The sequence below is a fragment of the Neovison vison genome, chromosome 12, assembly GCF_020171115.1.
Source record: "Neovison vison isolate M4711 chromosome 12, ASM_NN_V1, whole genome shotgun sequence".
NCBI lineage: Eukaryota > Metazoa > Chordata > Mammalia > Carnivora > Mustelidae > Neogale > Neogale vison.
Genome location: NC_058102.1, coordinates 122,368,811 through 122,395,972, shown reverse-complemented (window position 1 = coordinate 122,395,972; position 27,162 = coordinate 122,368,811). Strand labels below are relative to the sequence as shown.

The 27,162-nt window shown below is 39.0% G+C and overlaps 1 protein-coding gene across 3 annotated transcripts in view; it reads left to right on the top strand.

Annotated features, from left to right (window-relative positions):
• LOC122891088 (ankyrin repeat domain-containing protein 26-like) overlaps positions 1 to 27,162 on the top strand; it is a 127,219-nt gene that overhangs the window by 39,750 nt on the left and 60,307 nt on the right. For all 3 annotated transcript variants that reach the window (XM_044226479.1, XM_044226480.1, XM_044226481.1), the window contains exons 11-18: positions 3 to 31; positions 123 to 195; positions 5,697 to 5,725; positions 5,817 to 5,889; positions 11,116 to 11,144; positions 11,236 to 11,308; positions 16,895 to 16,977; positions 19,540 to 19,688. In XM_044226479.1, the coding sequence (XP_044082414.1) occupies positions 3 to 31; positions 123 to 195; positions 5,697 to 5,725; positions 5,817 to 5,889; positions 11,116 to 11,144; positions 11,236 to 11,308; positions 16,895 to 16,977; positions 19,540 to 19,688 (538 nt within the window). The remainder of the gene's footprint in view (positions 1 to 2; positions 32 to 122; positions 196 to 5,696; positions 5,726 to 5,816; positions 5,890 to 11,115; positions 11,145 to 11,235; positions 11,309 to 16,894; positions 16,978 to 19,539; positions 19,689 to 27,162) is intronic.

Sequence of the window (27,162 nt, the reverse complement as noted above, 5' to 3'; positions counted from 1 at the left end):
AGAGTCTCCGGGAGAATATTCTTTGTTGAAGGTAAAACTTATATTTTTATTTTGAATCGTTAACTACAGATTGTATGAAATGTACACTACGTACTAATCCTATTGTTTCAATACCTCTGCAGCCTCCTGTCGAGGAGAAACATTCTGGTCCTAAGAAAGGAGGAGAAATGGAGGAAACACAAACATCCAAATCAGGTAAATTTTACCATAGGAATATAACAACGGAAAGAAGTACATTTCAATATTTAAAATGCTCACAGTCTTCTTCTTCTGGATTATGATTAATTTTCTTGACCAAGTTTAAGTGAAGGATTGGACATATATAAGGGAGAGGTTATTGCTGATATCCATGTGAGAACAAAAGATATTTACAAGCCTAAGAAAAAGAGCTGTTAAAACATGTAAGCTTTAGGTCAGTTCTTTAAAGAGGAGGAGCAGACTATTTGATATGCAGGAATAATATCAAGTGAGTTTCCGCTACCAAAACCTGTCAGAGTAGTGTACCCAGATTTTCCCCCGCTTCCTGCTTTCCTCACAGGTGGGCAAACATTAAGGACTGACGTGGCAGATTATGCAGAGCTATGTCCTGGTCAGCAGTAAGTGTGTGTGTCTTAATGGCTTATAAAACGGTGATACTTCCTAAGTAGTATCATTGAGTGCAAAGTAAGAGAATTGGAAGGAGAAAGGGAGCAGGGTCCGTTCGCGAGAATCAGGGAAGCTTAGAAAGTTAATGACTTTTAAGACATTTCCAGTTTTGAAGAATTGATAGTGACGAACGAGAGGCTTGCTCTAGAAGGTGAAGTTAAGGTAACAGAATGCGGCAGTGGCTCAGTATGGGCCAGAATTTCTCCAATTTTACTGTATCATCGGAGACCTTGTTAGAAATGCACATGGTGAGGGGCGCGTGTGTGGCTCAGTGGGTTAAGCCTCTGCCTTGGGCTCAGGTCATGATCTCAGGATGTTGGGATTGAGCCCCGCATCTGACTCTCTGCTCCGGAGGGAGCCTGCTTCCACCTCTCTCTCTGCCTGCCTCTCTGACTACTTGAGATCTCTGTCTGTCAAATAAATAAGTAAAATCTTTCTTTTTTTTATATATTTTTCCAATTTATTTATTTTCACAAAAACAGTATTCATTATTTTTTCACCACACCCAGTGCTCCATGCAAGCCGTGCCCTCTATAATACCCACCACCTGGTACCCCTACCTCCCACCACCCTGCCTCTTCAAACCCCTGAGACTGTTTTTCAGAGTCCATAGTCTCTCATGGTTCACCTCCCCTTCCAATTTACCCAAATTCCCTACTCCTCTCTAACGCCCCTTGTCCTCCATGCTATTTGTTATGCTCCACAAATAACTGAAACCATATGATAATTGACTCTCTCTGCTTGACTTATTTCACTCAGCATAATCTCTTCCAGTCCCGTCCATGTTGCTACAAAAGTTGGGTATTCATCCTTTCTGATGGAGGCATAATACTCCATAGTGTATATGGACCACATCTTCCTTATCCATTCATCCGTTGAAGGGCATCTTGGTTCTTTCCATAGTTTGGCGACTGTGGCCATTGCTGCTATAAACATTGGGGTACAGATGGCCCTTCTTTTCACGACATCTGTGTCTTTGGGGTAAATACCCAGGAGTGCAATTGCAGGGTCGTAGGGAAGCTCTATTTTTAATTTCTTGAGGAATCTCCACACTGTTCTCCAAAGAGGCTGCACCCACTTGCATTCCCACCAACAGTGGAAGAGGGTTCCCCTTTCTCCACATCCTCTCCAACACATGTTGTTTCCTGTTTTGTTAATTTTGGCCATTCTAACTGGTGTAAGGTGATATCTCAATGTGGTTTTAATTTGAATCTCCCTGAGGGCTAATGATGATGAGCATTTTTTCATGTGTCTGATAGCCATTTGTATGTCTTGACTGGAGAAGTGTCTGTTCATATCTTCTGCCCATTTTTTGATGTGTTTGTCTGTTTCGTGTGGGTTGAGTTTGAGGAGTTCATTATAGATCCTGGATATCAACCTTTTGTCTGTACTGTCATTTGCAAATATCTTCTCCCATTCCGTGGGTTGCCACTTTGTTTTTTTGACTGTTTCCTTTGCTGTGCAGAAGCTTTTGATTTTGATGAAGTCCCAGAAGTTTATTTTCGCTTTTGTTTCCCTTGCCTTTGGAGACGTATCTTGAAAGAAGTTGCTGTGGCTGATATCAAAGAGATGACTGCCTATGTTCTCCTCTAAGATTCTGATGGATTCCTGTCTCACGTTGAGGTCTTTTATCCATTTTGCGTTGATCTTTGTGTACGGTGTAAGAGAATGGTCGAGTTTCATTCTTCTACATATAGCTGTCCAGTTTTTCCAGCACCATTTATTGAAGAGACTGTCTTTTTTCCACTGTATATTTTTTCCTGTTTTGTCAATGATTAATTGACCATAGAGTTGAGGGTCCATATCAGGGCTCTCTACTCTGTTCCACTGGTCTATGTGTCTTTTTTTATGCCAGTACCATGCTGTCTTGGTGATCACAGCTTTGTAATAAAGCTTGAAATCAGGTAAGGTGATGCCACCAGCTTTGTTTTTGTTTTTCTACATTTCCTTAGCGATTCGGGTCTCTTTTGATTCCATACAAGTTTTAGGATTATTTGCTCCAGCTCTTTGAAGAATGCCGGTGGAATTTTGATCGGAATGGCATTAAAAGTATAGATTGCTCTAGGCAGTATAGACATTTTAACAATGTTTATTCTTCCGATCCAAGAGCATGGAATGGTCTTCCATCTTTTTGTGTCATCTTCAATTTCTTTCATGAGTGTTCTATAGTTCCTCAAGTACAGATCCTTTACCTCTTTAGTTAGGTTTATTCTAAGGTATCTTATGGTTCTTGGTGCTATAGTAAATGGAATCGATTCTCTAATTTCCCTTTCTGTATTTTCATTGTTAGTGTATAAGAAAGCCACTGATTTCTGCACATTGACTTTGTATCCTGCCATGTTACTGAATTGCTGTATGAGTTCTAGTAGTTTGGGGGTGGAGTCTTTTGGGTTTTCCATATAAAGAATCATGTCATCTGCGAAGAGAGAGAGTTTGACTTCTTCATTACCAATTTGGATACCTTTTATTTCTCTCTGTTGTCTGATTGCTGTTGCTAGGACTTCTAATACTATGTTGAACAAGAGTGGTGAAAGTGGGCATCCTTGTCTTGTTCCTGATCTCAATGGGAAGGCTGCAAGCTTTTTCCCATTGAGGATGATATTTGCTGTGGGTCTTTCATAGATAGATTTGATGAGGTTCAGGAATGTTCCCTCTATCCCTATACTTTGAAGCGTTTTAATCAGGAACGGATGTTGAATTTTGTCAAATGCTTTTTCTGCATCAATTGAGAGGACCATGTGGTTCTTCTCTCTTCTCATATTAATTTGTTGTATCACATTGATTGATTTGCGAATGTTGAACCATCCTTGTAGCCCAGGGATGAATCCCACCTGATCATGGTGGATAATCTTTTTAATGTGCTGTTGGATCCTGTTGGCTAGGATCTTGTACCAGGAAGAAATCGACAACCTGAATAGACCGATATCTAATAACGAGATTGAATCAGTGATCAAAAACCTCCCAAAACACAAGAGCCCAGGACCTGACGGATTCCCTGGGGAATTCTACCAAACCTTCAAAGAAGAAATAACACCTATTCTCCTGAAGCTGTTTCAAAAAATTGAAGCAGAAGGAAAACTTCCAGACTCTTTCTATGAAGCCAGCATTACCCTGATCCCCAAACCAGGCAAGGACCCTACCAAAAAGGAGAATTTCAGACCAATATCACTGATGAATATGGATGCTAAGATTCTCAAAATCTTTCAAAAAATAATGAACAGTATGACCACAGGTCTGGGATCCTGCATTCTGACCTGTCAGTTGATGCGAATGCCAGTGGTCCTTGGGTCATGTGCTCCATCGCAAGGGTGTAGACTTCCACCTACAGACACCTGGAAAGGCCACTGGATACCTCGAGACACCACAGGATGAAGGAAAACATTATTTTATTTTTATTTGTAAGCATGTTTTCAGCTAGAGGGGAGCAAGGAGATGCAGAAAGAGAGGTTATAGATGTAAGGTACTAGTGCTAAATAAAGAGAAAAGAAGTGGTGGAGATAGTCCCTAATAAAGAGGGTGTAAAGGCAGATTAATCAAGGCCATAGACCCACAAATAAGTCTTTTATTAGGATTTATTTTCTTTAATTGTATTAGGGAGCCAGAAAGAGAGAGACAGAGAAAGATCTGGGGAGGGGCAAAGGCAGATGGAGAGAGATTCCTCAAACAGGCTCACTTCTGAGCCTGGAGCTCGATGCCGGGTTCAGTCTGAGGACCCTGCCCTCGTGACCTAAGTCGAAATCAAGAGCCAGATGCTCAATCCGCTATTCCATCCGGGCACTCCCAGAAATTACTTTTGAAGGGCATAGTGAAGGGTCCCTTCTGACCTGGAGCCGGATGCGAGGCTTTTTGTGAGGACCGTGCCATTGCCACGTGAGCCGAACTCAAGAGCTGGATGCCCAATCCGTTGCTCCACCCAGGCGCCCCCAGGAATTCCTCTGAAGAAGGGGGATAGTGATGGGAACAAGGGGAAAGGGACAGGCACGCTAGCTGTGGAGTTTTGGAGTTGAGGAGGAAACTGCAGAGAATTCACTTTAGATGGTTCGAGGGTATTTGCAGTAGAGCAGATTAAATCACAGCTGCTCCACAAAGAATACTGAAAGCAGATGGAGTGCTAGACATGGGGTAGATCATAGCCACGTATTCCTCCTCCTCAGGTCTATTGGACATCAAAGGTACGGGCTACGTCGCTCTTCATTACTCAAGTGAGATAAGCAATCTGTGACTTTATTTTTTTTTAAGATAGGTAATTTTTTGATATGATAGCTGTTTCCAAAAACCCTTGAAAGACTGACATGATCTACCAAATCAAACTACGTTTGGAATCAAGAGAAATTATAGGGTTGGTTCCCTGAATGCTAAAATTGTTTTTATCAATAAGTATGACAGTGACAAAAGATTTTCAGTACCTAAGATTTCTGTGGCCATTAAATAGATTTTGTTCCATAGACATGGTCATATTTCCATACTTACAGCTATTGTACCTTATTTCTTGGATGTGTTTTATACACCTTCTTGCATAAGTGTATGAAGAAACTTTAAGGTGGCTACACTACTGGATACAGGGAATGTAGGTATACCGGTAGCCCACGTGGGTATGGACAAAAATGAGTACTTTTAGTAACTGTGATCCCAGAAGTGTGTATCCAAGCTGATCATTTCCTAAGGCTTTGCTTGATGAAAAGTCCAATTACGCATTCAGTGGACCTATCATCAGCACTCTGTACTCCTACATTACAGGACAAATTGAAGAAGGTCATACATACTTAGAGTCCAATGGTGTAAGTGATTCTGCTGTGCTGCCTTAAGGATGTGGTGTAGCATTCTACCACTGGCTTTCACGTTTGTCCGCTCAGGGTCACGATTTGTTCCTCTCCTTAGAAATTGTTCTTCTGCCCAACCCACCTTCCTGTTTCTTCCTGTCTGCAGAAACACCCCCAAACCCATTTGTAATCTGAGCCAGGCACGAGGATTCAGCTTAGTACTAAGTGCATGAATGTTTGTTGGCTTCTATATGTACAGAGAGTTAACTATATGACCCTTTTGCTTTTTAGCTTCTCCAGGAAAATATTCCTACATGAAGGTAAAACTTACATTTTTATTTTGAGGTTTTAACTACAGGTTGCATGAAATGTCCATTATGTCTTAATCATATTGTTTCAATGCCCATTCAGCCTGCTGTGGAGGGGAAATACTGTATTCCTAATCGGCCCAGAGAAATGGAGGAAATTAAAGCATCCCAATCAGGTAAATTTTACAATACAAATGTAACGGTGTAAAGAAGACCACTAAAATATTTGAAATGCTCACAGCATTCTTCTTCTGAAGTCTATTTATTTATTTATTTAATTTCTTTGGGGAACCTTCAGTGACTGTTCTGACATAAAGAAGGTAGATGTTATTGCTGATATCTATGTTTGAACAAAAGATATTTACAAGCCTAAGAAAAAGAGCTTAAGAAACATGTAAGCTTTAGCTCAAATCTTTTATTTATTTATTTATTTATTTATTTATTTTAAAAGATTTTATTTATTTGACAGAGAGAGAAATCACAAGTAGGCAGAGAGAGAGAGGGGGAGGAAGCAGGCTCCCTGCGGAGCAGAGAGCCTGTCGTGGGGCTCGATCCCAGGACCCTGGGATCATGACCTGAGCTGAAGGCAGATGCTTTAACCCACTGAGCCACCCAGGCACCCCAGCTCAATTCTTTTAAAAGGAAGAGCAAATCTTGAAGAAGTCCCAAAAGTTCATTTTTGCATTTGTCTCCTTTGTCTTTGGAGACATATCATTTTTTTTAAATTTTTATATTTTTTATAATCGTATAATATGATATTTTTATGCACAGGGGTACAGGTCTGTGAATCGCCAGGTTTATACACTTCACAGCACTCAGCATAGCACATACCCTCCCCAATGTCCATAACCCCACCCACCTTCTCCCAACCCCCCTCCCCCCAGCAACCCTCAGTTTGTTTTGTGAGATTAAGAGGCATTTATGGTTTGTCTCCCTCCCAATCCCATCTTGTTTCATTTATTCTTCTCCTACCCCCTTAACCCCCCTTGTTGCATCTCCAGGAGACATATCTTGAAAGACGTTGCTGTGGCTGATATCGAAGAGGTTACTGCCTATCTTCTCCTCTAGGATTGTGATGGATTTCTGTCTCACCTTGAGGTTCTTTTATCCATTTTGAGTTTATCTTTGTGTATGGTGTAAGAGAATGGTCGAGTTTCATTTTTCTACATATAGCTGTCCAGTTTTCCCAGCACCATTTATGGAAGAGACTGTCTTTTTTCCACGGTATATTTTCCCCTGTTTTTTCAAAGATTATTTGACCATAGAGTTGAGGGTCCATAGCTGGGCTCTCTACTCTGTTCCACTGGTCTTTGTGTCTGTTTCTATGCGAGTACCATGCTGTCTTGGTGATCACAGCTTTGTAGTAAAGCTTGGAATCCGGTAACTTGATGCCCCCAGTATTGGTTTTGTTTTTCAACATTTCCTTAGCGATTCAGGGTCTCTTCTGATTCCATCCATACAAATTTTTAGGATTATTTGCTCCAGGTCTTTGAAAAATACTGGTGGGATTTAGATCGGAATGGCATTCCAAGTATAGATTGCTCTAGGCAGTATAGACGTCTTAACAATGTTTATTCTTCTGATCCAAGAGCATGGAATGGTCTTCCATCTTTTTGTGTCTTCTTCGATTTCTTTCATGAGTGTTCTGTAGTCCCTTGAGGACAGATCCTTTACCTCGTTGGTTAGGTTTATTCCCAGGTATCTTATGTTTCTTGGTGCTATATTAAATGGAATCGATTCTCTAATTTCCCTCTCTGTATTTTCATTGTCAGTGTATAAGAAAGCAGTGTACTGTTTTCTGTACATTGTCTTTGTATCCTGCCACGTTACTGAATTGCCGTATGAGTTCTAGTAGTTTGATGATGGAGCCTTTTTGGTTTTCCATATAGTGTATCATGTCATCTGCGAAGAGAGAGGTTTTGACTCCTTCACTGCCAATTTGGATACCATTTCTTTCTCTTTGTTGTCTGATTGCTGTTGCTAGGACTTCTTTTTTTGTGTGTGTGTGTCTTTTTTTTTCAATTTATTTATTTTCAGAAAAACAGTATTCATTATTTTTTCACCACACCCAGTGCTCCATGCAAGCTGTGCCCTCTGTAATACCCACCACCTGGTACCCCCAACCTCCCACCCCCCCCACTTCAAACCTCTCAGATTGTTTTTCAGATTCCATAGTCGCTCATGGTTCACCTCCCCTTCCAATTTACGCTAAAGCACATACTCTCGCCAATGTCCATAACCCTACCCCCCTTCTCCCAACCCCCCTCCCCCCAGCAACCCACAGTTTGTTTCGTGAGATTAAGAGTCACTTATATTTTGTCTCCCTCCCTATCCCGTCTTGTTTCATGGATTCTTCTCCTACCCACTTAAGCCCCCATGTTGCATCACCACTTCCTCATATCAGGGAGATCATATGATAGTTGTCTTTCTCTGCTTGACTTATTTCACTAAGCATGATATGCTCTAGTTCCATCCTAGGACTTCTAATACTATGTTGAACACGAGTGGTGAGAGTGCGCCTCCTTGTCTTGTTCCTGATCAGTGGGAAGGCTGCTAGCTTTTTACCACTGAGGATGATATTTGCTGTGGGTCTTTCATAGATAGGTTTTATGAAGTTGAGGCATGTTCCCTCTCTCCTGGTACTTTGAAGAATCTGAATCAGGAATGGATGCTGGATTTTGTCAAATGCTTTTTCCTGCATCAATTGCGAGGACCATGTGGTTCTTCTCTCCTCTATTATTGATTTGCTCTATCACATTGATTGATTTGCGAATGTTAAACCATCCTTGCAACCCAGGGATGAATCCCACCTGGTCATGGTGGATAATCTTTTTAATGTGCTTTTGGATCCCATTTGCTAGGATCTTGTTGAGAACCTTAGCACCCATACTCATCAGCGATATCGGTCTGAAATTCTCCTTTTTGGTGGGGTCTTTGCCGGCTTTGGGGATCAGGTTAATGCCGGCTTAAAGACAGTCTCTTCAATAAATGGTGCTTGGAAAACTGGACAGCTATATATGAAGAATGAAACTCAACCATTCTCTTACATCGTACACAAAGGTAAACTCGAAGTGGATCAAAGACCTCAACATGAGACAGGAATCCATCAGAATCCTAGAGGAGGACATAGGCAGTAACGTCTTTGACATTGGCCAGAGAAACTTCTTTCAAGCTATGTCTCCAAAGGCAAAGGAAACAAAATTGAAAATGAACTGTTGGGACGTCATGAAGATCAAGAGCTTCTGCACAGCAAAGGAAAGAGTTTGCAAAACAGAGAGGCAACCACGGAATGGGAGACAATACTTGCAAATGACAGTACAGACAAAAGGTGTTGTCTAGGAGAAGAATAAATGAAACAAGATGGGATTGTGAGGGAAACAAACCATAAGTGACTCTTGATCTCACAAAACAAACAGAGGGTTGCTGGGGGGAGAGGGGTTGGAGAAGGGGGGTGGGGTTATGGACATTGTGGAGGGTATGTGCTTTGGTGAGAGCTGTGAAGTGTGTAAACCTGGCGATTCACAGGCCTGTACCCCTGGGTATAAAAATATACATTTATAAAAAATAAAAAAATTTAAAAAAAGGTTGATATCTAGCATCTATAAAGAACTCCTGAAACTCAACACACACAAAACAGACAATCATGTAAAGAAATGGGCAGAAGATATGAGCAGACCCTTCTCCAATGAAGATATACAAATGGTTATCGGACACATGAAAAAACGTTCATCATCACTAGCCAATAGGGAGATGCAAATTATTATGCCTCCATCAGAAAGAATGAATACCCAACTTTCGTAGCAACATGGACGGGACTGGAAGAGATTATGCTGAGTGAAATAAGTCAAGCAGAGAGAGTCAATTATCGTATGGTTTCACTTAGTTGTGCAGCATAACAAATAATGTGGAGGACAAGGGGAGATGGAGTGGAGAAGGGAGATGAGGGAAATTGGAAGGGGAGGTGAACCGTGAGAAACAATGTATAACAAACTCTCTGAAAAACAATCTGAGGGTTTTGAAGGGGCAGGGGGTGGGAGGTTGGGGGAACCAGGTGGTGGGTATTAGAGAGGACACGGATTGCATGGAGCACTGGGTGTGGTGCAAAAACAATGAATACTGTTACTCTGAAAAGAAATAAAAAATTAAGAAAAAAACCCTGACATTGTCTACCAAATCAAAGTACTTTTGCAAGCAAAAGTACTTATAGGGTTGGTTCCTTACATGCTAAAATTGTTAGTATCAGTAAGTATGACACTGATTCTGAAATACAAAAGATTTTCAGTGCCTAAGTATTCTGTGGCAACTAAATAGAGTTCTTCCACTTTGATAGTCATATTTCCCTATTGAAAGCTTATTGTACATTATTTCTTAGATGTGTTTTATATACCTTCTTGCATGAGTGGATCAAGAAACTTTAAGATGGGGACACCTGGGTGGCTCAGTGGGTTTAAGCCTCTGCGTCCAGCTCGGGTCATGGTCTCGGGGTCCTTGGATTGAACCCCGCATCGGGCTCTCTGCTCATCAGGTAGCCTACTTCCCCCTCCCTCTCTGTCTGCCTGTTTGCCTACTTGTGCTCTCTCTCTCTGTGTGACAAATAAATAAATGAATAAATAAAATTATAAAATTTTATTAATAAAGAATAAAATAATAAAAATAAATAAAAAATAAATAAATAAATAAATAAAATTAAACAAACAAACGAACCATGAAACCAACAAACCAGAAACTTTAAGTTGGCTAAACTAGAGGATACAGGAAATGTAGGCATACCAGTAGCTCACATGGGGATGGACAAAATGAGTACTAGTAACCCTTATCCCACAAGTGTATATCCAAGGCAATCAATTCATAATGGTCTCTCTGATGAAAACTCAATCATGCCTTCAGTTGAGCTATCCTTGCAAACGTGGACTGCCTAAATTACAGGGCAAACGGAAGAACATGGTTAATGCTTGTCGTATAATCTTAAAAAGGATTCTGCTGTACTGCACTAAGGATATGATGTGGCATTCTACCATTGGCTTTCATATTTGTCCTCTCAGGGTCATTATTTATTCCTCTCATTAAAAGTTGCTTTTCTCCCCATCAGTCAGCATGTTCACATTGGTACACGTGCAGTCTTCTCCATTAGTTATGCTCCTTTGAAACATCATCTGACTTTCGAAATCCTAACTGCATGTTTTTTGGGGCATATATTCTGTTATTTTGTTCAATACTTATAATGGGTTCATATTTCTGTCTTGTCACTGTCCTAAGCCTCCTTCCTATCTCTAGAAAGAGAAAATGAAAACCTAATGTAACCACAGCCAGGCATGAGGATTCATCTTAGTACTAACTGCATGTTAATGTAGTTGTTTTTCATAGGTGCATATAATTAACTATATGTCCCTTTTGTGTTTCAGGTTCTCCGGGAGAATATACTTTGTTGAAGGTAAAACTTATATTTTTATTTTGAATCATTAACTACAGATTGTATGAAATGTACACTACGTACTAATCCTATTGTTTCAATACCTCTGCAGCCTCCTGTCGAGGAGAAATGTTCTGGTCCTAAGAAAGGAGGAGAAATGGAGGAAACGCAAACATCCAAGTCAGGTAAATTTTACCATAGGAATATAAGAATGGAAAGAAGTACATTTCAATATTTAAAATGCTCACAGTCTTCTTCTTCTGGATTATGATTAATTTTCTTGACCAGGTTCATGTGAAGGATTGGACATAAATAAGGGAGAGGGTATTGCTGATATCCATGTTAGAACAAAAGATATTTACAAGCCTATGAAAAAGAGCCTTTTTTTGCATTTTAAATTTTTTATTTTTTATTCCCAGGTATACAGGTCCGTGAATCACCAGGTTTACACACTTGACATCACTCACTAAAGCACATACCCTCCCTAAAGTCCATAACCCCTCCCCCTTAGAAAAAGAGCTTTTAATATTTATAAGTTTTAGGTCAGTTATTTTAAAATGAGAAACAGACTATTTGATATGCAGGAATAATATCAAGTGAGTTTCCACTACCAAAACCTGTCAGAGTAGTGGACCCCAATTTTCCCCCCCTTCCTGCTTTCCTCACAGTTTGGCAAACATTAAGGACTGATGTGGCAGATTATGCAGAGCTATATCTTGGTTAGCAGTAAGTGTGTGTGTCTTAATGGCTATAACATGGTGGTACTTCCTAAGTAGTATCATCGAGTGCAAAGTAAGAGAATTGGAAGGGGAAAGAAAGCAGGGTCAGTTTGCTAGAATCAGGGAAGCTTTAGCCATGATTCAAAGTCCATTAGAAAGTTAATGACTTTTAAGACATTTCCAGTTTTGAAGAATTGATAGTGACAAACGTGAGGCTTGCTCTGGAAGGTGAAGTTAAGGTAACAGAATGTGGCAGCGACTCAGTATGGGCTAGAATTTCTCCAATTTTACTGAATCATCGGAGACCTTGTTAGAAATGCACATGGTGAGGGGCGCGTGTGTGGCTCAGGGGTTAAGCCTCTGGCTTGGGCTCAGGTCATGATCTTAGTTAGGATCCTAGGATTGAGCCCCGCATCTGGCTCTCTGCTCCGCAGGGAGCCTGCTTCCACCTCTCTCTCTGCCTGACTCTCTGACTACTTGAGATCTCTGTCTGTCAAATAAATAAGTAAAATCTTTCAAAAAGTAATGAACAGTATGACCACAGGTCTGGGCTCCTGCCTTCTGACCTGTCAGGTGATGTGAATGCCAGTGATCCTTGAGTCATGCGCTCCATTGCAAGGGTGTAGACTTCCACCTATGCCCACTTGGAAAGGCCACTGGATACTTCAAGACACCACAGGATGAAGGAAAACATTATTTTCTTTTTATTTGTAAGCATGTTTTCAGCTTGAGGTGAGCAAGGAGATGCAGAAAGGGTTGTCATAAATGTAGGATATCAGTGCTAAATAAAGAGGAGAGAAATCTTGGAATAATCCATAATAAAAGGGATGTCAAAGCAGAACAATCAATACCATAGTTCCAGCAATAACTCTGTCGTAAGGATTTCTGTATTTATTCTATGGAGAGAGAATGAGAATGACAGAGAGTGTTCGGGGGAGGGGCAACGGGAGAGGGGAGGGATTCCTCAAGGAGACTGGCTTCCAAGCCTGGAGGCAGATGTCCGACTCTATCCCGGGACATTTCGATCATGATGGGAGCTGAAATCAAGAGCCAGATGTGCAATCTGAGGCTCCGTTCACATGTCCCCAGAAATTACTTTTTTTTTCTTTTTTTCAGAAATTACTTTTGAGGAAGGGGACAGTGATGGGAACAAGGGAAAAAAAAAGCATGTTAGCTGAGAAGTTTTGGAGTTGAGCAAGAAACTCCAGAGAATTCACTTAAGATCGTTCAAGGGTATTTGCACTAGAACGTATTTAATCATAGCAGCGCCACAAAGAATACTGAAAGCAGGGACGCCTGGGTGGCTCAGTTGGTTAAGCAGCTGCCTTCGGCTCAGGTCATGATCCCAGCGTCCTGGGATCGAGTCCCACATCGGGCTCCTTGCTTGGCGGGGAGCCTGCTTCTCCCTCTGCCTCTGCCTGCCATTCTGTCTGCCTGTGCTCGCTCTCTCTCCCTCTCTCTCTCTGACAAATAAAATATTAAAAAAAAAAAAGAATACTGAAAGCAGATGGAGTGCTAGACATGGGGTAAATCATAGCCACATATTCATCCTCCTCAGGTCTATTGGACATCAAAGATACAGGTTATTATGGTATTTATTATTCAAATGAGATACTGAAGCTATGGCTTTTTTTTGGTAAAGATATTTAATTTTTTGATATGATAGTTGTTTCCAAAAACCCTTGAAAGACTGATATGATCTACCAAATCAAACTCCTTTTGGAAACTATAGAATTACAGGATTAGTTCCCTAAATGTTAAAATTTTTATTATTAGTAAGTGTGACACTAATTCTGAAATACTTATTTTTAAAATATTAATAAATAGAATCTTTTTAAAAAAATGAATTAGGAGAAAATAATTTCTTTAGGCTTTTTTTAGCATTCACTTGAGAGTGGGTGGCAGGATTATATTTAGATGTTTGTGCCCTGCTGGGAATACTAGGTAGAGGTCTAAAGATTGCTTATTGAAAACAAAGTTTCTTAGCCTTATTTTTATAGCTTTAAATTTACAAGTATTGGTCAAATTATATTCAATGTAACTAGAAAAAGCAGCTTCCCAAGCCAAATATTAAAATATTTCCTCATTCTCTATGACTTTATTTTAGAGTTGGCTTTCCCAGCAATAATGGGAATCACTGAGAATTTACTATATAGTACCATCTTCTCAACTATGTATGCATTGTCTATCTCCTTGTTTTATTATTTTTATTTTTTTTAGAGAGCAAGAAAGTGGGGAGGGAGAGAGGGAAGGCAGAAAGGGAGTGAGGGAGAGAACCCTAAGCAGCAGGCTTCATGCTTAGCATGAGGTCTGATGTGGGGCTCGATCTCATGACCTGAGATCATGACCTGAGCTGACATCCAGAGTCAGACACCTAACTCACTGAGCCACCCAGATGCCCCTTTATTATTATTATTATTGTTATTATTACTTAATGATTTTATTTATTTGAGAGAGATTGAGAGAAAATTGGGAGGAGGGGCAGAGGGAGAAGCAGACTCCCCACTGACCTGGGAGCCTGATGCAGGACTCCATCCCAGGACCCAGTCATGACCTGAGCTGAAAGCAGCCGTTTAACTGACTGAGCCACCCAGGTGCCCCCCTTCATTAATTTTGATGAATAGGTGGAATATTGGTTTTCAGGAGTACTATATCATTTAAATATAATATTCTCCTGATACTCAGTCTATTGATTAACCATATCTAATTTGTGCTCTACTTAATATACCAGTTAACTCAGGGCCTTTCATCAGCCATATGATCAGATTGGTACTAATAAATTGTACAGTATTTTTTTCACCTTTGTAGTTTTATGTTCTTTCTTTACTTGTATACTAACACTGTATTTTCAAAAGATTTTCAATTATCTCCTAGAGTAGTGAATACAGACAATAAATTCAAAGTTATTTACCTCTACAAGGGACTTGCTCCTGTTACTTCCTCATGAGCTTGGTGGATCCAAGAAGCAGGACTTTTAAAACAAAGCACCTACAGGAAGATATGGGACAGAAAAATTATAAAATAAATACATGCAACTTAAAACAGTTCATGTAGAATAATTCCCACTTGATGCCTTTTGTAAAGTAATGAGCAGAGTTGGTTGCTCGGGACCCAAGATTGTGTGTTTATTCATTTAATATAGATTTATTCTGTACTGGCCCTGATAATTTTATATCCTCAATATTTCTAGAACGATTCTGTCAGTTCAGGTGTGCTTCATCTTTATTTTACATCAGTGCCTTCTCATTCATCTCCCATCTTTTATTACAATGCCTCTCAAATTCATCCCTCCCCACAGCATTTAGAGTGATCTGCCTCAAATGCAAATATGACTGTGAACCATTGCTGAAAATATGTTTGTGTCCAGGTATCTTAAAATTACATATAAAGCTTTCATAATTTTGAGTTCTGCTAAACTCTCTAACCCTTTCTACTGCCTGCCCTTTTCTCTGCCATTCTGAACTGCTGGTGATGTCTTCCTCTTTCATTCCTGTATTTTAGACAGATATTTACCCTGTTGCTTCTCTCCCTTGTCTTATTACAGGCTTGTATACCCCGCCCATTTTCCGCCCTCTAGCCCCTTTGCATCTGTCTGACCTCAGTGTTGCTGTCTCAGTTCAGGCATTATCTCTACAAAATCCATTCCTGACACCTTTTATCTACATTCTTCTTTAAACCTGGGTACCTAGCACTTACTGGGTACTCAGTAAATAATTACTGAGTAAAATAAAGAGTGTTTACACAGAGATGATTTATGAGATTATCCCATACAGGGACTCCTGGGGGGCTCAGTCAGTTGAGTGTCCAACTCTTGATTTTGGCTCAGGACATGATTTCAGAGTTGTGAGATCAAGCCCCATGTGGGGTTCAGTGCTGGGTGTGGAGCCTGGTCAAAATTCTCTCTCCCTCTTCTCTTCCCCCCCCCTTAAAAAAGAGAAAGAGAGAGATTGTCCCATACAGTCAAGTAACAAAAGGAATATATATATACATAAAGAAGTATCTTACAGTTCATGTGGTGAAGATGCACTAGAAAAATCTGTGTAGTACTAATGTAGCCCCAAGGAAAAAAATCTATTTATCTAAGGAAGGGTAGCCTTAATCAAGGATGACTTTATGTAGCAGTCTGTGTCCTATAAGATGTGAAGAAATTTGTCAAGTAGTAGAGGAAAACATTTTAGGAATGTTTACATTCGTCAGGGAAATACACCCCTAGGAAGGTTGTACACTGATACAGGCATAAAAAATACTATTGATTTTGGAAACCATGAATAATGTTGCAGTTGAAGCTTAGGGTGTTTTTTAAGAGATACTACAACAAGGTAAAGAATAGTCTGTTGTGATTTTATATCTTTCTGCTGCATTTTTAAAAAATTTATTTATTTGACAGAGAGAAAGTGCGATCACAAGTAGACAGAGAGGCAGGCAGAGAGAGGAAGGGAAGCAGGGAAGCAGGCTCCCTGCTGAGCAGAGAGCCTGATGCGGGGCTTGATCCCAGAACCCTGGGATCATGACCTGAGCCAAAGGCAGAGGCTTAACCCACTGAGCTACCCAGGGGCCCCTCTTTCTGCTGCATTTTAAAATTTGTTTCTGGGGACGCCTGGGTGGCTCAGTTGGTTGGACGACTGCCTTCGGCTCAGGGCACGATCCTGGAGTCCCGGGATCGAGTCCCACATCGGGCTCCCAGCTCCATGGGGAGTCTGCTTCGCTCTCTGACCTTATCCTCGCTCATGCTCTCTCTCACTGTCTCTCTCTCAAATAAATAAATAAAATCTTTAAAAAAAAATTTGTTTCTGATTGTTTTGTTCCTTGATATTAGGTGGGCAAATTTGTGAATGATTCTTTGAGATGTTTGTATGCCTTTAACCTAGTGACATTTAGTATTTCCCAAATGGTTTGCTGAAATTTTTGATAATTAAAAGTATTTCTTAAATATTCAGCTAAAGATTAAGTTTAATTTAAACTCTTAATTGATAAGATGTTGTTTTCTATCTTTATGAAAGTCATAGTTTTTATCTAACCATTCTAATTTGTCCATTTTAATAAAATATATAGATTTTTCAGCAGAACTAGACTTAGGAATGACAACAGAAAAAGAGGAAGAAAGTTTTAATGAAAGTGAAAATAAACACCTTCAGGTATATACAAATTTAAATTTAAATTTCCAATTTTATATTGTTTTCCCTGCTTTAAGAATGTAACATAGTTCAATTGAAATTATCTTCTGAACAGAACGTATTGAATTTGATAGATTATAACTTAATATTTAGTTTTTGTAAAATTTTACAAGTTACCAAATTTAAAATATTGTTAGAATTTATAGTAGCTTATAGTTAAACTTTATCCTTGGATTTGGACCAAAAAAATTCCTGAATATTGTTTGCTTCTTCCATTTTTGTAAGTTTTTACATGCTATAAAGGTAACATCAAATACTGAACCGTATGTTTAAGCAGTTGCAATTATGAGCAGTATAACAATGATGACTACTGACTTAGACTCATGTAGAAGGAGTGGTTCTTGGTGGTTCTTAATGTGCAGTTCTCAGTGGTTCAAAATGTGCAGTTCTATATTGCCTGTCACTAATGCCAAGATTAAAGATTTATTTTGCCTTGTGATCTCTGTGTAGTTGACTTCAGAGAGTAGGGTCATAAAATCAACACAATTGCCTATTGTAGAATCACATCTTCCAGGATGGGACCTTTGTAGTTGGGTAATAAACAGGCACATTTTCAGTTATTTCATTTCAGTATAGGGAATCTGTAAATATTATTAACATTTTTTCTTATCTACTCTCAGTGGACATTACAATAGCTGGATACAGGCAGATAATTTATAGTGATGTATAATACTATCATAGTATATAATTTGAATTAAAATTTAGGAATTTATTTTTCTTTTCTTTTGATTGATGTTTATTGATTTTGGCTCCATAGTAAGTTTGCCTATTCTCTAGTTATTAATCTTTAAAAAACATCCTCAAATGCCGTATTGGGGCTCACTGTTTAAGGTATGGCAAGATAAAATGTTTTTAAGTTTGTAACATTGAAAATCATGTAATTCATTTTTTGGTAGATGTAACATGTAATGAATTGTTTAGTTTAAAAAACTGACAAGGTTAAGTTTATGGATTTGTGTTTTTCTTCTGTTTCAGGCTAGGGCAAGTTATTTTTCACTTCTTAGTTACAATCCAGTGACTTGGGAGCAGCTTAACATAGATTAAGAAATTTAACAGTTAAATTTTAATTATTTTCTAGTTTTTACTTTGTCCATACTTGATTACTTAAAGATAAATTTATTTTACAAACATGTATGCTGACAGAGAGGACATCTGAAAATCAAATACAGCACTTTCACTTTCCAGTTTTGTATCTGTCAAAAATGGCCCAGGAACCAGGAATGAATAAGGAATGTGTTAGAGAGGATGATATATTGTTATATTCAGAACATCCCTCTGTTCAAAAGTGTGAGGACATGTGGACCAAACAGGACACATTAGAGTGGAAAAATAAGTTAAAACTCATCAACAGAGAGTTAAAGCAGAACTCATCAACAGAGAGTTAAAGCAGAAGTTTGGTGAAGTTTGTGAAAAAAACAACAACAACAACAAAAAAACCCCAAACCAAACCAAAACAAAACAAAACAAAAAACAACAAAAAACAAAAACAACATTACTGCTTATCCTAAGGAAGAGTCACTACATGGTCCCTTTACAGAAGGAGCAAACTTAATGAAAATACCTTCTAATTTGACAAATGATAGATTTTATTGTGAGAAAAAAGATGCATTTGCAGTGCCTGTCTTTGTCACACTTCGGGCATTACCTGAACAGAAAGAGTCTAGACTCAAAAATGTCGTTCTTTCTCATTCATTCTAGGATTGTAGTTGCCGGTCATCTTCTGATCTTTCCTTAAGTGAAAATAAATCAGACTCTGAAAATGATAACAAATCAGACTTTGAGCAGATTTTTAACAAAAATGAGTTTTGATAGTGACAGAGAACATAAAAAAGTAAGGAATCCACGGGTTACATTTGAAGTGAAAGAAGACCAAGAGTTTGACATGCAAATGGCAAAAAAGTATAAACCAAACTAGTTATTTTAAAGATTTTATTTATTTGTCAGAGAGAGAGTGAGAGAGAGAGAGCAAGACAGCGTGTGCACACAAGCAGGGGGAAGTACTGGCAGGAGGAGCAGGCCTGAACTCTGTCCCAGGACTCTGGGATCATGACCTGAACCCAAGGCAGATACTTAACGAACGAGGTACCCATGCGTCCCAATTCCTCTCTTTTTATTGAAACAGAAATGAAGTAGAATTTATAAAAATTGCAGTTACTTGTAATGATAAACATAAAATATTTTTATCAATTAAAATTATGACAAACTAAGAGTCAAATGATATAATTAATGAAAAAAGTTCTGGGATGCCTGGGTGGTGCAGTTAGTTAAGAGCCTGCCTTTGGCTCGGGTCATGATCCCAGGATCCTGGGATGGGGTCCTGCATTAGGCTCCCTGCTCAGTAGGGAGCCTGCTTCTCCCACTGCTGGCACCTCCTCCTGCTTGTGCTCTCTCTCTCTCTCTCTCTCTCTCTCTCTCTGATGAATAAATAAATAAAATCTTTAAAACATGTATAATTAATGAAAAAAGTTCATTTTAATGAATAAACTAGTAACAATTATCCTTCGTATCAAACTTCTATTAAAGATTGAAGAAACGGAGAAGCACCAAAATGATGAAGTGGCAGTATTAGAAAGCATATATTCTTCTTCTGCTGCTGGACTAATGCATCCAAAAGGGAGTGGAAAAACTGGTAACAACCTAGGTCCTATTACAGAAAATGAGGAATCTAATGGGTAAGCCTGTAGCAATATTTAAATAGTAGGTAATTATTAATGTCCTATAAAACAAATTCTAGTTGGAGCTACACTCATGATTAACAAATTTTATGTTTTTTAATAAGGCATTTCATCTTGGGTACTAATCAGAAAAATTTAAAATTTAATGAGATACCATTTTTTGCAATCATAATGATAAATATTTTATTAAAAAATTAACAACCAAATTTATCAAATGTGAAGAAAAGGGCATTCTTTTTTTTTCAATTCATTTATTTTCAGAAAAACATTATTCATTATTTTTTCACCACACCCAGTGCTCCATGCAAGCCGAGCCCTCTAGAATACCCACCACCTGGTACCCCAACCTCCCACCCCCCCGCCACTTCAAACCCCTCAGACTGTTTTTCAGAGTCCATAGTCTCTCATGGTTCACCTCCCCTTCCAATTTACCCAAATTCCCTACTCCTCTCTAACGCCCCTTGTCCTCCATGCTATTTGTTATGCTACACAAATAAGTGAAACCATATGATAATTGACTCTCTCTGCTTGACTTATTTCACTCAGCATAATCTCTTCCAGTCCCGTCCATTGTTGCTACAAAAGTTGGGTATTCATCCTTTCTGATGGAGGCATAATACTCCATAGTGTATATGGACCACATCTTCCTTATCCATTCCGTTGGATCCTATCCGTTGAAGGGCATCTTGGTTCTTTCCATAGTTTGGCGACCATGACCATTGCTGCTATAAACATTGGGGTACAGATGGCCCTTCTTTTCACGACATCTGTATCTTTGGGGCAAATACCCAGGAGTGCAATTGCAGGGTCATAGGGAAGCTCTATTTTTAATTTCTTGAGGAATCTCCACACTGTTCTCCAAAGAGGCTGCACCAACTTGCATTCCCACCAACATTGAGATATCACCTTACACCAGTTAGAATGGCCAAAATTAACAAAACAGGAAACAACATGTGTTGGAGAGGATGTGGAGAAAGGGGAACCCTCTTACACTGTTGGTGGGAATTCAAGTTGGTGCAGCCTCTTTGGAGGAAAGGGCATTCTTATACACTGTTGTTAAATAAAATTGGTAAACCCTTTCTGAAGGTGATTTAGCAGTGTGTTTCAAAAATTTTAAATATTCTGACCCCTATCCCAAGAACTTCATTGCCAGAACTAGATCCTATAGGAAAATGTGACTTGTGTAAACACACACACACACACATTATAAGGACATTTATTATACATTATATATATATATATATATATATATATAATGACATACATTAAGGATATTTATTATAGCATTATTTTCATATAAAAAAGTTGGAGATAGTCTTAAGTATCTGTCAATAGGGAAGTAAATTTTCACCCCTGTAAAACAATGTAGTATGCAACTGTTGGAAAAAATGAGTTTAGGTCTACAAGGTACTGATTGTTTAACAAAGTATATTTAAAGTTTTTGGTTTGATGTCGTTTTATGCAAATTTTAGAATACTTTTATTTACTTATTTATTTTTCTATCCCAGCATTTCTTTTTCTTTCTTTCTTTTTTTCTTTTTTATTACGGTATGGTAGTCACCATACAGTACATCATAAGTTTTTGTTGTAGTGTTCTGTGATTTGTTGTTTGTGTATAACACCCAGGGCTCCATGCAACACATGCCCTACTTAATACCCATCATTGGGCTCACTCAACTCCCCCACCTCATTCCCCTTTAAAATCCTCAGTTTGATTCCCAGAGTCCATAGTCTCTCATGGTTCATCTCCCCCTCTGATTTTCCCCCCTTCATTTTCCCCTTCCTTCTAATTCCTCCATGCTATTCCTTATGTTCCACAAATAAGTGAAACCATGTCATAATTGTCTTTCTCTGTTTGACTTATTTCACTCAGCATAATCTCCTTCAGTTCCATTACGTTGATGCAGATGTTGGTATTCACCCTTTTTGATGGCTGAGGGATATTCCATTGTATATATGGACCATATCTTCTTTATCCAACAGACGACCATATCGTCTGTTGAAGGGTACCTCTGCTCCTTCCACAGTTTGGCTATTGTAGACATGGCTGCTATGAACATTGGGATGCATATGGACCTTCTTTTTATTACATCTGTATCTTTGGGGTAAATACCTAGGAATGCAATTGCTGGGTCTTAGGGTAGCTCTGTTATATATATAATATATCTAATATGTATATTAGACTATACCCAACTTTTTTATATGAAAAAATATATATGATTAGATATTAATATATATTTATATATATTTATATAAGGTTTTTATTTATTTATTTGACAGAGAGAGATCACAAGTAGGCAGAGAGGCAGGCAGAGAGAGAGGAGGAGGCAGGCTCCCTGCTGAGCAGGGAGCCCCATGCAGGACTCAATCCCAGGACCCTGAGATCATGACCTGAGCTGAAGGCAGAGGCCCAACACACTGAGCCACCCCCGCACCCTGTTTTTAACTTTTTGAGGAACCTCTGCACTATTTTCCAAAGCGGCTGCACCAACTTACATTCCCAACAGTGCAACAGGGTTCCCCTTTCTCCACATTCTCTCCAATACTTGTTTCCTGTCCTGTTAATTTGGGTCTTTCTAACTGGTATAAGGTGGTATCTCAATGTGGTTTTGATTTGAATTTCTCTGATGGCTAATGACAATGAACATTTTTTCATGTGTCTGTTAGCCATTTGTATGTCTTCTTTGGAGAAGTGTCTGTTCATGTCTTCTGCCCATTTTTTAAATATAATTTTTTATTTTTTTAATATATAATGTATTATTAGCCCCAGGGGTACAGGTCTGTGAGTCGCCAGGTTTACACATTTCACAGCACTCACTATAGCATATACCTTGCCCAATGTCCATAACCCAACCACCCTCTCCCTACCCCCCCTCCCTCCAGCAACCCTCAGTTTGTTTTGTGATATTAAGAGTCTCCTATGGTTTGTCTCCCTCCCGATCCCATCTTGTTTCATTTATTTCTTTCCTACCCCCCAAGTCCCCCATGTTGCCTTTCAACTTTCTCATCTCAGGGAGATCATATGATCATTGTCTTTCTCTGATTGACTTATTTTGCTCAGCACAATACCCTCTAGTTCTATCCATGTCATCGCAAATGGCAGGATTTCATTTCTTTTGATGGCTGCATAGTTGTCCATTGTATGTATGTGTGTGTATGTGTGTGTGTGTATACCACATCTTCTTTATCCATTCATCTGTTGATATCCATTCATTCATCTTGAAAGAATATCTAGGTTCTTTCCATCGTTTGGCTATTGTGGACATTGATGCTATACACATTCGGGTGCCTGTGCCCCTCCGATCACTACATTTGTATCTTTAGGGTAAATACCCTGTAGTGCGATTGCTGGGTCATAGGGTGGCTCTATTTTTCACTTTTTGAAGAATCTCCATGCTATTTTCCAGAGTGGTTGCACCAGCTTGCATTCCCACCAACAGTGTAGGAGGGTTCCCCTTTCTTCGCATGCTCACCAGGATTTGTCATTTCCTGACTTGTTAATTTTAGCCATTCTGACTGGTGTGAGGTGGTATCTCATTGTGGTATTGATTTGTATTTCCCTGATATGGAGTGATGTGGAGCACTTTTTCATGGGTCTGTTGTTCTGCACATTTTTTGACTTGATTATTTGTTTTTTGGGTGTGGAGTTTGGGAAGTACTTTATAGATCTTGTATACCAGCCCTTTATCTGTAGTGTCAGTTGTGAATATCTTCACCCATTCTGTGGGTTGTCTCTTTGTTTTGTTGACTGTGTCCTTTGCTGTGCAGAAGCCTTTTATCTTGAGGAAGTCCCAAAAGTTCATTTTCACTTTTGTTTCCTTTGCCTTTGGAGACATGTTCTGAAAGAATTTGCTGTGGCTGATGTTGAAGAGGTTACTACCTATGGGCTGCTCTAGGATTTTTTTTTAAAATTATTATTTATTTATTTATTTTCAGAAAAACAGTATTCATTATTTTTTCACCACACCCAGTGCTCCATGCAAGCCGTGCCCTCTATAATACCCACCACCTGGTACCCCAACCTCCCACCCCCCGCCAGCTCTAGGATTTTGATGGATTCCTGTCTCACATTGAGGTCTTTCATCCATTTAGAATTTATCTTTGTTTATGGTGTAGGAGAATGGTCGAGTTTTTTTGAAAAATTTAAAATCTGATGTGTTGCAAAAGGAAGTTACCTGCTATACTGGCACACTTATTACCAACAAAATTGCTAGTCACTAGGTTTTGGTTTTGGTTCCTAATGCATGAGTGCTCAAATGTTGGACCCTCAAATTGATCTGAATTTACCAAGAGATTTCATATGGCAACTTGTCCCATGTTCTATACAAACTTTCATTTGACCCCTGTGCTATAAACTAAGATGTTGCTAATGTGTTGAATCATCTTCTTAAGGTACCATGCATGCGTGCTATTATCCTTCCTTTTTAAAGAGAATCTATTTCTATATGCACCCCACCGAAATTTTCAATAGTAACTTCAAATTATAGAATTTATGAGAATTCAATTTACAAAATAGGAATATTTTCTACATTCTAAACCCCTTGTACTTTCCTTACAGAATTTTAATCTGACTAATGATTTTGGATAGTAGAAGATATCCTAGAGTTAGATGATTTTTATCAAGCATGAAATACTGCTGTTGGAACTTAGAGTTTTTCTGTGGTCTTTCTAAGCATGAGAAAAATGATATTCAGGTTATATAATATTATATATCTAGAAAATGTTTAAGGAGTCTTTTGCTTGTATAATTTCATGAATTATTTAATTCCTTGGTCTGGCTTTTTAAAAAGATTTTTTTTCTTTATATTAGAAAGAGAGTGGGGGGGTGAGGTGTGGTGGTGGGGAGAGGGACAAGCCGGCTTGGCACTGAGAGAAGAGCCCTGTGCAGGGCTTGATCTCACAACCCTGAGATCATGGCCTGAGCCAAACCAAGAATCAGAGACTTAACCGACTAAGCCACTCAGGCATCCCCTTGGTCAGGCACTTAAAAAAAAATAGTGCTACATATATGCAATTTAAAAAATTTCAAGATATTACAAAAATACTACATCATCATTGTGTAAGGATTGAACTAAACAAGAAAATTAAGTCACCTATGATCATTCCACTTAGCTATGAAATCCTTAAAAGAACCATGTAAACTCAGTGATCCTTATTTCCCGCCCATTCACTATTGAATTCTCACTAGTAATTTTCACTCCCATTACTCCAGAATTGACTTTTCAAAGGTTACCACCGATTTTCATTTTAATAAATCTAGACATAATTTCTTAGATCTCGTTTTATTTAACCTATCAGAAATCTTTGACCCATTGGAAAACTCTCTTCTCCAAAATTCTGTCTTCGTTTAGCTTTCAGAATATCACTCACTCACCTGGTTTCCCCACTGCCTTTCTAGTCTGTACATCTCAGCCCGATTTGCTTCTTTCTCTTCATTCTCCACCTCTTCCACATTGAAGTCTTCCAGGAATCAGTCCTTGATCTTCCTTCTCTTGACTTTTACTATCTTGAATATTCTAATGATCCTCAAGGTTGTATCGCCAGCCCACATCTCTCTGTGGGATTCCAGACCTACATACAAAACCACCTATTTGATATTTCTTTGGGATAGTTATTGGGTATTGCAAACTGAACATGTCCAAAATTGAACTACTGATATGCTTTCTTATACCTGCCCTTCTTGTCTTTCCCAATTAAGTTAATGACAATTCTTCTAGTTGCTCTGCCAAAAAACTTGGTATCATCTTTAACTCCTGTCTTTTTCTTTTTCATACATGTCCCATCTATTCTGTCAGCAAATCTTGTCAGGTCTTCTTTCAAAATATATCCAGAAGCCAAACACATCCTCCATGACCAAGCCACCGTCATCTGTTGTCTATATAAGTGTAATAATTAACTAATTGGTCTTCTTGTTTGTTTGTTCTTTTGCCTTTTCTTTTTCCATTAATTCTAAACACAGTGGATCTTTTAAAACACAAGTCAGATTATGTCTTCCTCTGCTCAAACCCCAATTGTCTCCGATTTCACTCAGAGTATGTGCCGAAGTTTTTTCTAACACCTACAAAGCCTTGTATGATCTATTCAACTCGGGTCTCTCCATATTGCTTACCACCTCTCCTTGATTTGAACTCCTATTTTCTGTCCTTTTCACTCTGTTGAGGCACACTGAATGTTTTTCTTTTCTTTTCTTTCTTTCTTTCTTTTTTTTTTTTTGCTCACTATAAACACTTTGAGCATACCTCTCTACTTGCTGTTGACTCTGTCTGGAGTGCTTTTCCCAACAATACTCTTACGGCTTGCTTGCTCCTTGTTCCTTACTTTTTTTTTTTTTTTAAAGCTTTGCTTAAAAATTAAGGCCTTTCAGGGTGCCGGGATGGCTCAGTGGGTTGAATCTCTGCCTTCAGCTCAGGTCATGATGCGGGGGTCCTGGGATGGAGCTCTGTATAGTACTCTCTGCTCAGCAGAGGGCCTGCTTCCCCCTCTCTCTCTGCCTGCATCTCTGCCTACTTATGATCTCTTTCTCTGTCAAATAAATAAATAAAATCTTAAAAAAAATTAAGGCCTTTCTTGGTTATCCCGATTTCTTGGTTATTCTATATTTCAGGAAATACCCTGATTTCTTGGCTATCCTATAGCACATCAAAATTTGATTTCTCTGCTTTAGTTTTTCTCCTCTACTACTGGCTATTTTGCCTGGGTAGTTTATTGTTTATTGTATTTACTTCACTCATGAGTAGGATTTTTATCTGTTCATTGCCATGTTCTCAGTGCCTAGAAAATGTTCTAGCATATATAGTTCTATTCAATATATGTTTATTGAGTGAATGGGATTTAAACTGCATATACTGTTTTTAACATACTAATCCTCACTTAAACAAAAGGAAAGTTTGACATGGGTCCCTTCTGACAATTTAACTTGTCAGTTGTATGCATTTTTTTTAAATTTTTTGGGGGCCCAATATTGTGGTTACTTTCTACTTATTCTTTTACTGGTATTCATGTTAGTTTTAATTATAGTAAAATGGATCAAAGGAATCACAAACTTCATTTATATTTTATTAAGGAAAATGAAATATGATTTTTTTTTTTTACCAATTAAAGTCTGTTTATTTGTAATGAGACAAAACACTACAATCTGTTCAACACTGGGCTGGACACTGCAGTGATTGGGGGCAGGGAGGGAGGGGCAGGGCAAGGCCTCTGAGCTGGATTATGAATGTCCAAGGCAAAACCTTCCAGAAGACTCTTCCTGACCCCTCGGGGCAGAAATAAAAAGCACATGTCACCATTGATTCAGATGAGAGGGAACACCAAGCTGGGCCTCAGCATATCGCCAAGGTCAGTGCAGAGGTGAGGACAGGTCAGCGAGCTGGGGATCTGTCCCTGAGGGGGGCACTGCCAGTCAGGAGGTGGTTGGAGGAGGAAAAGTGCTTCTCCGGTCCAGGGCTCGCCCTCCTCTTGAGAACACCTT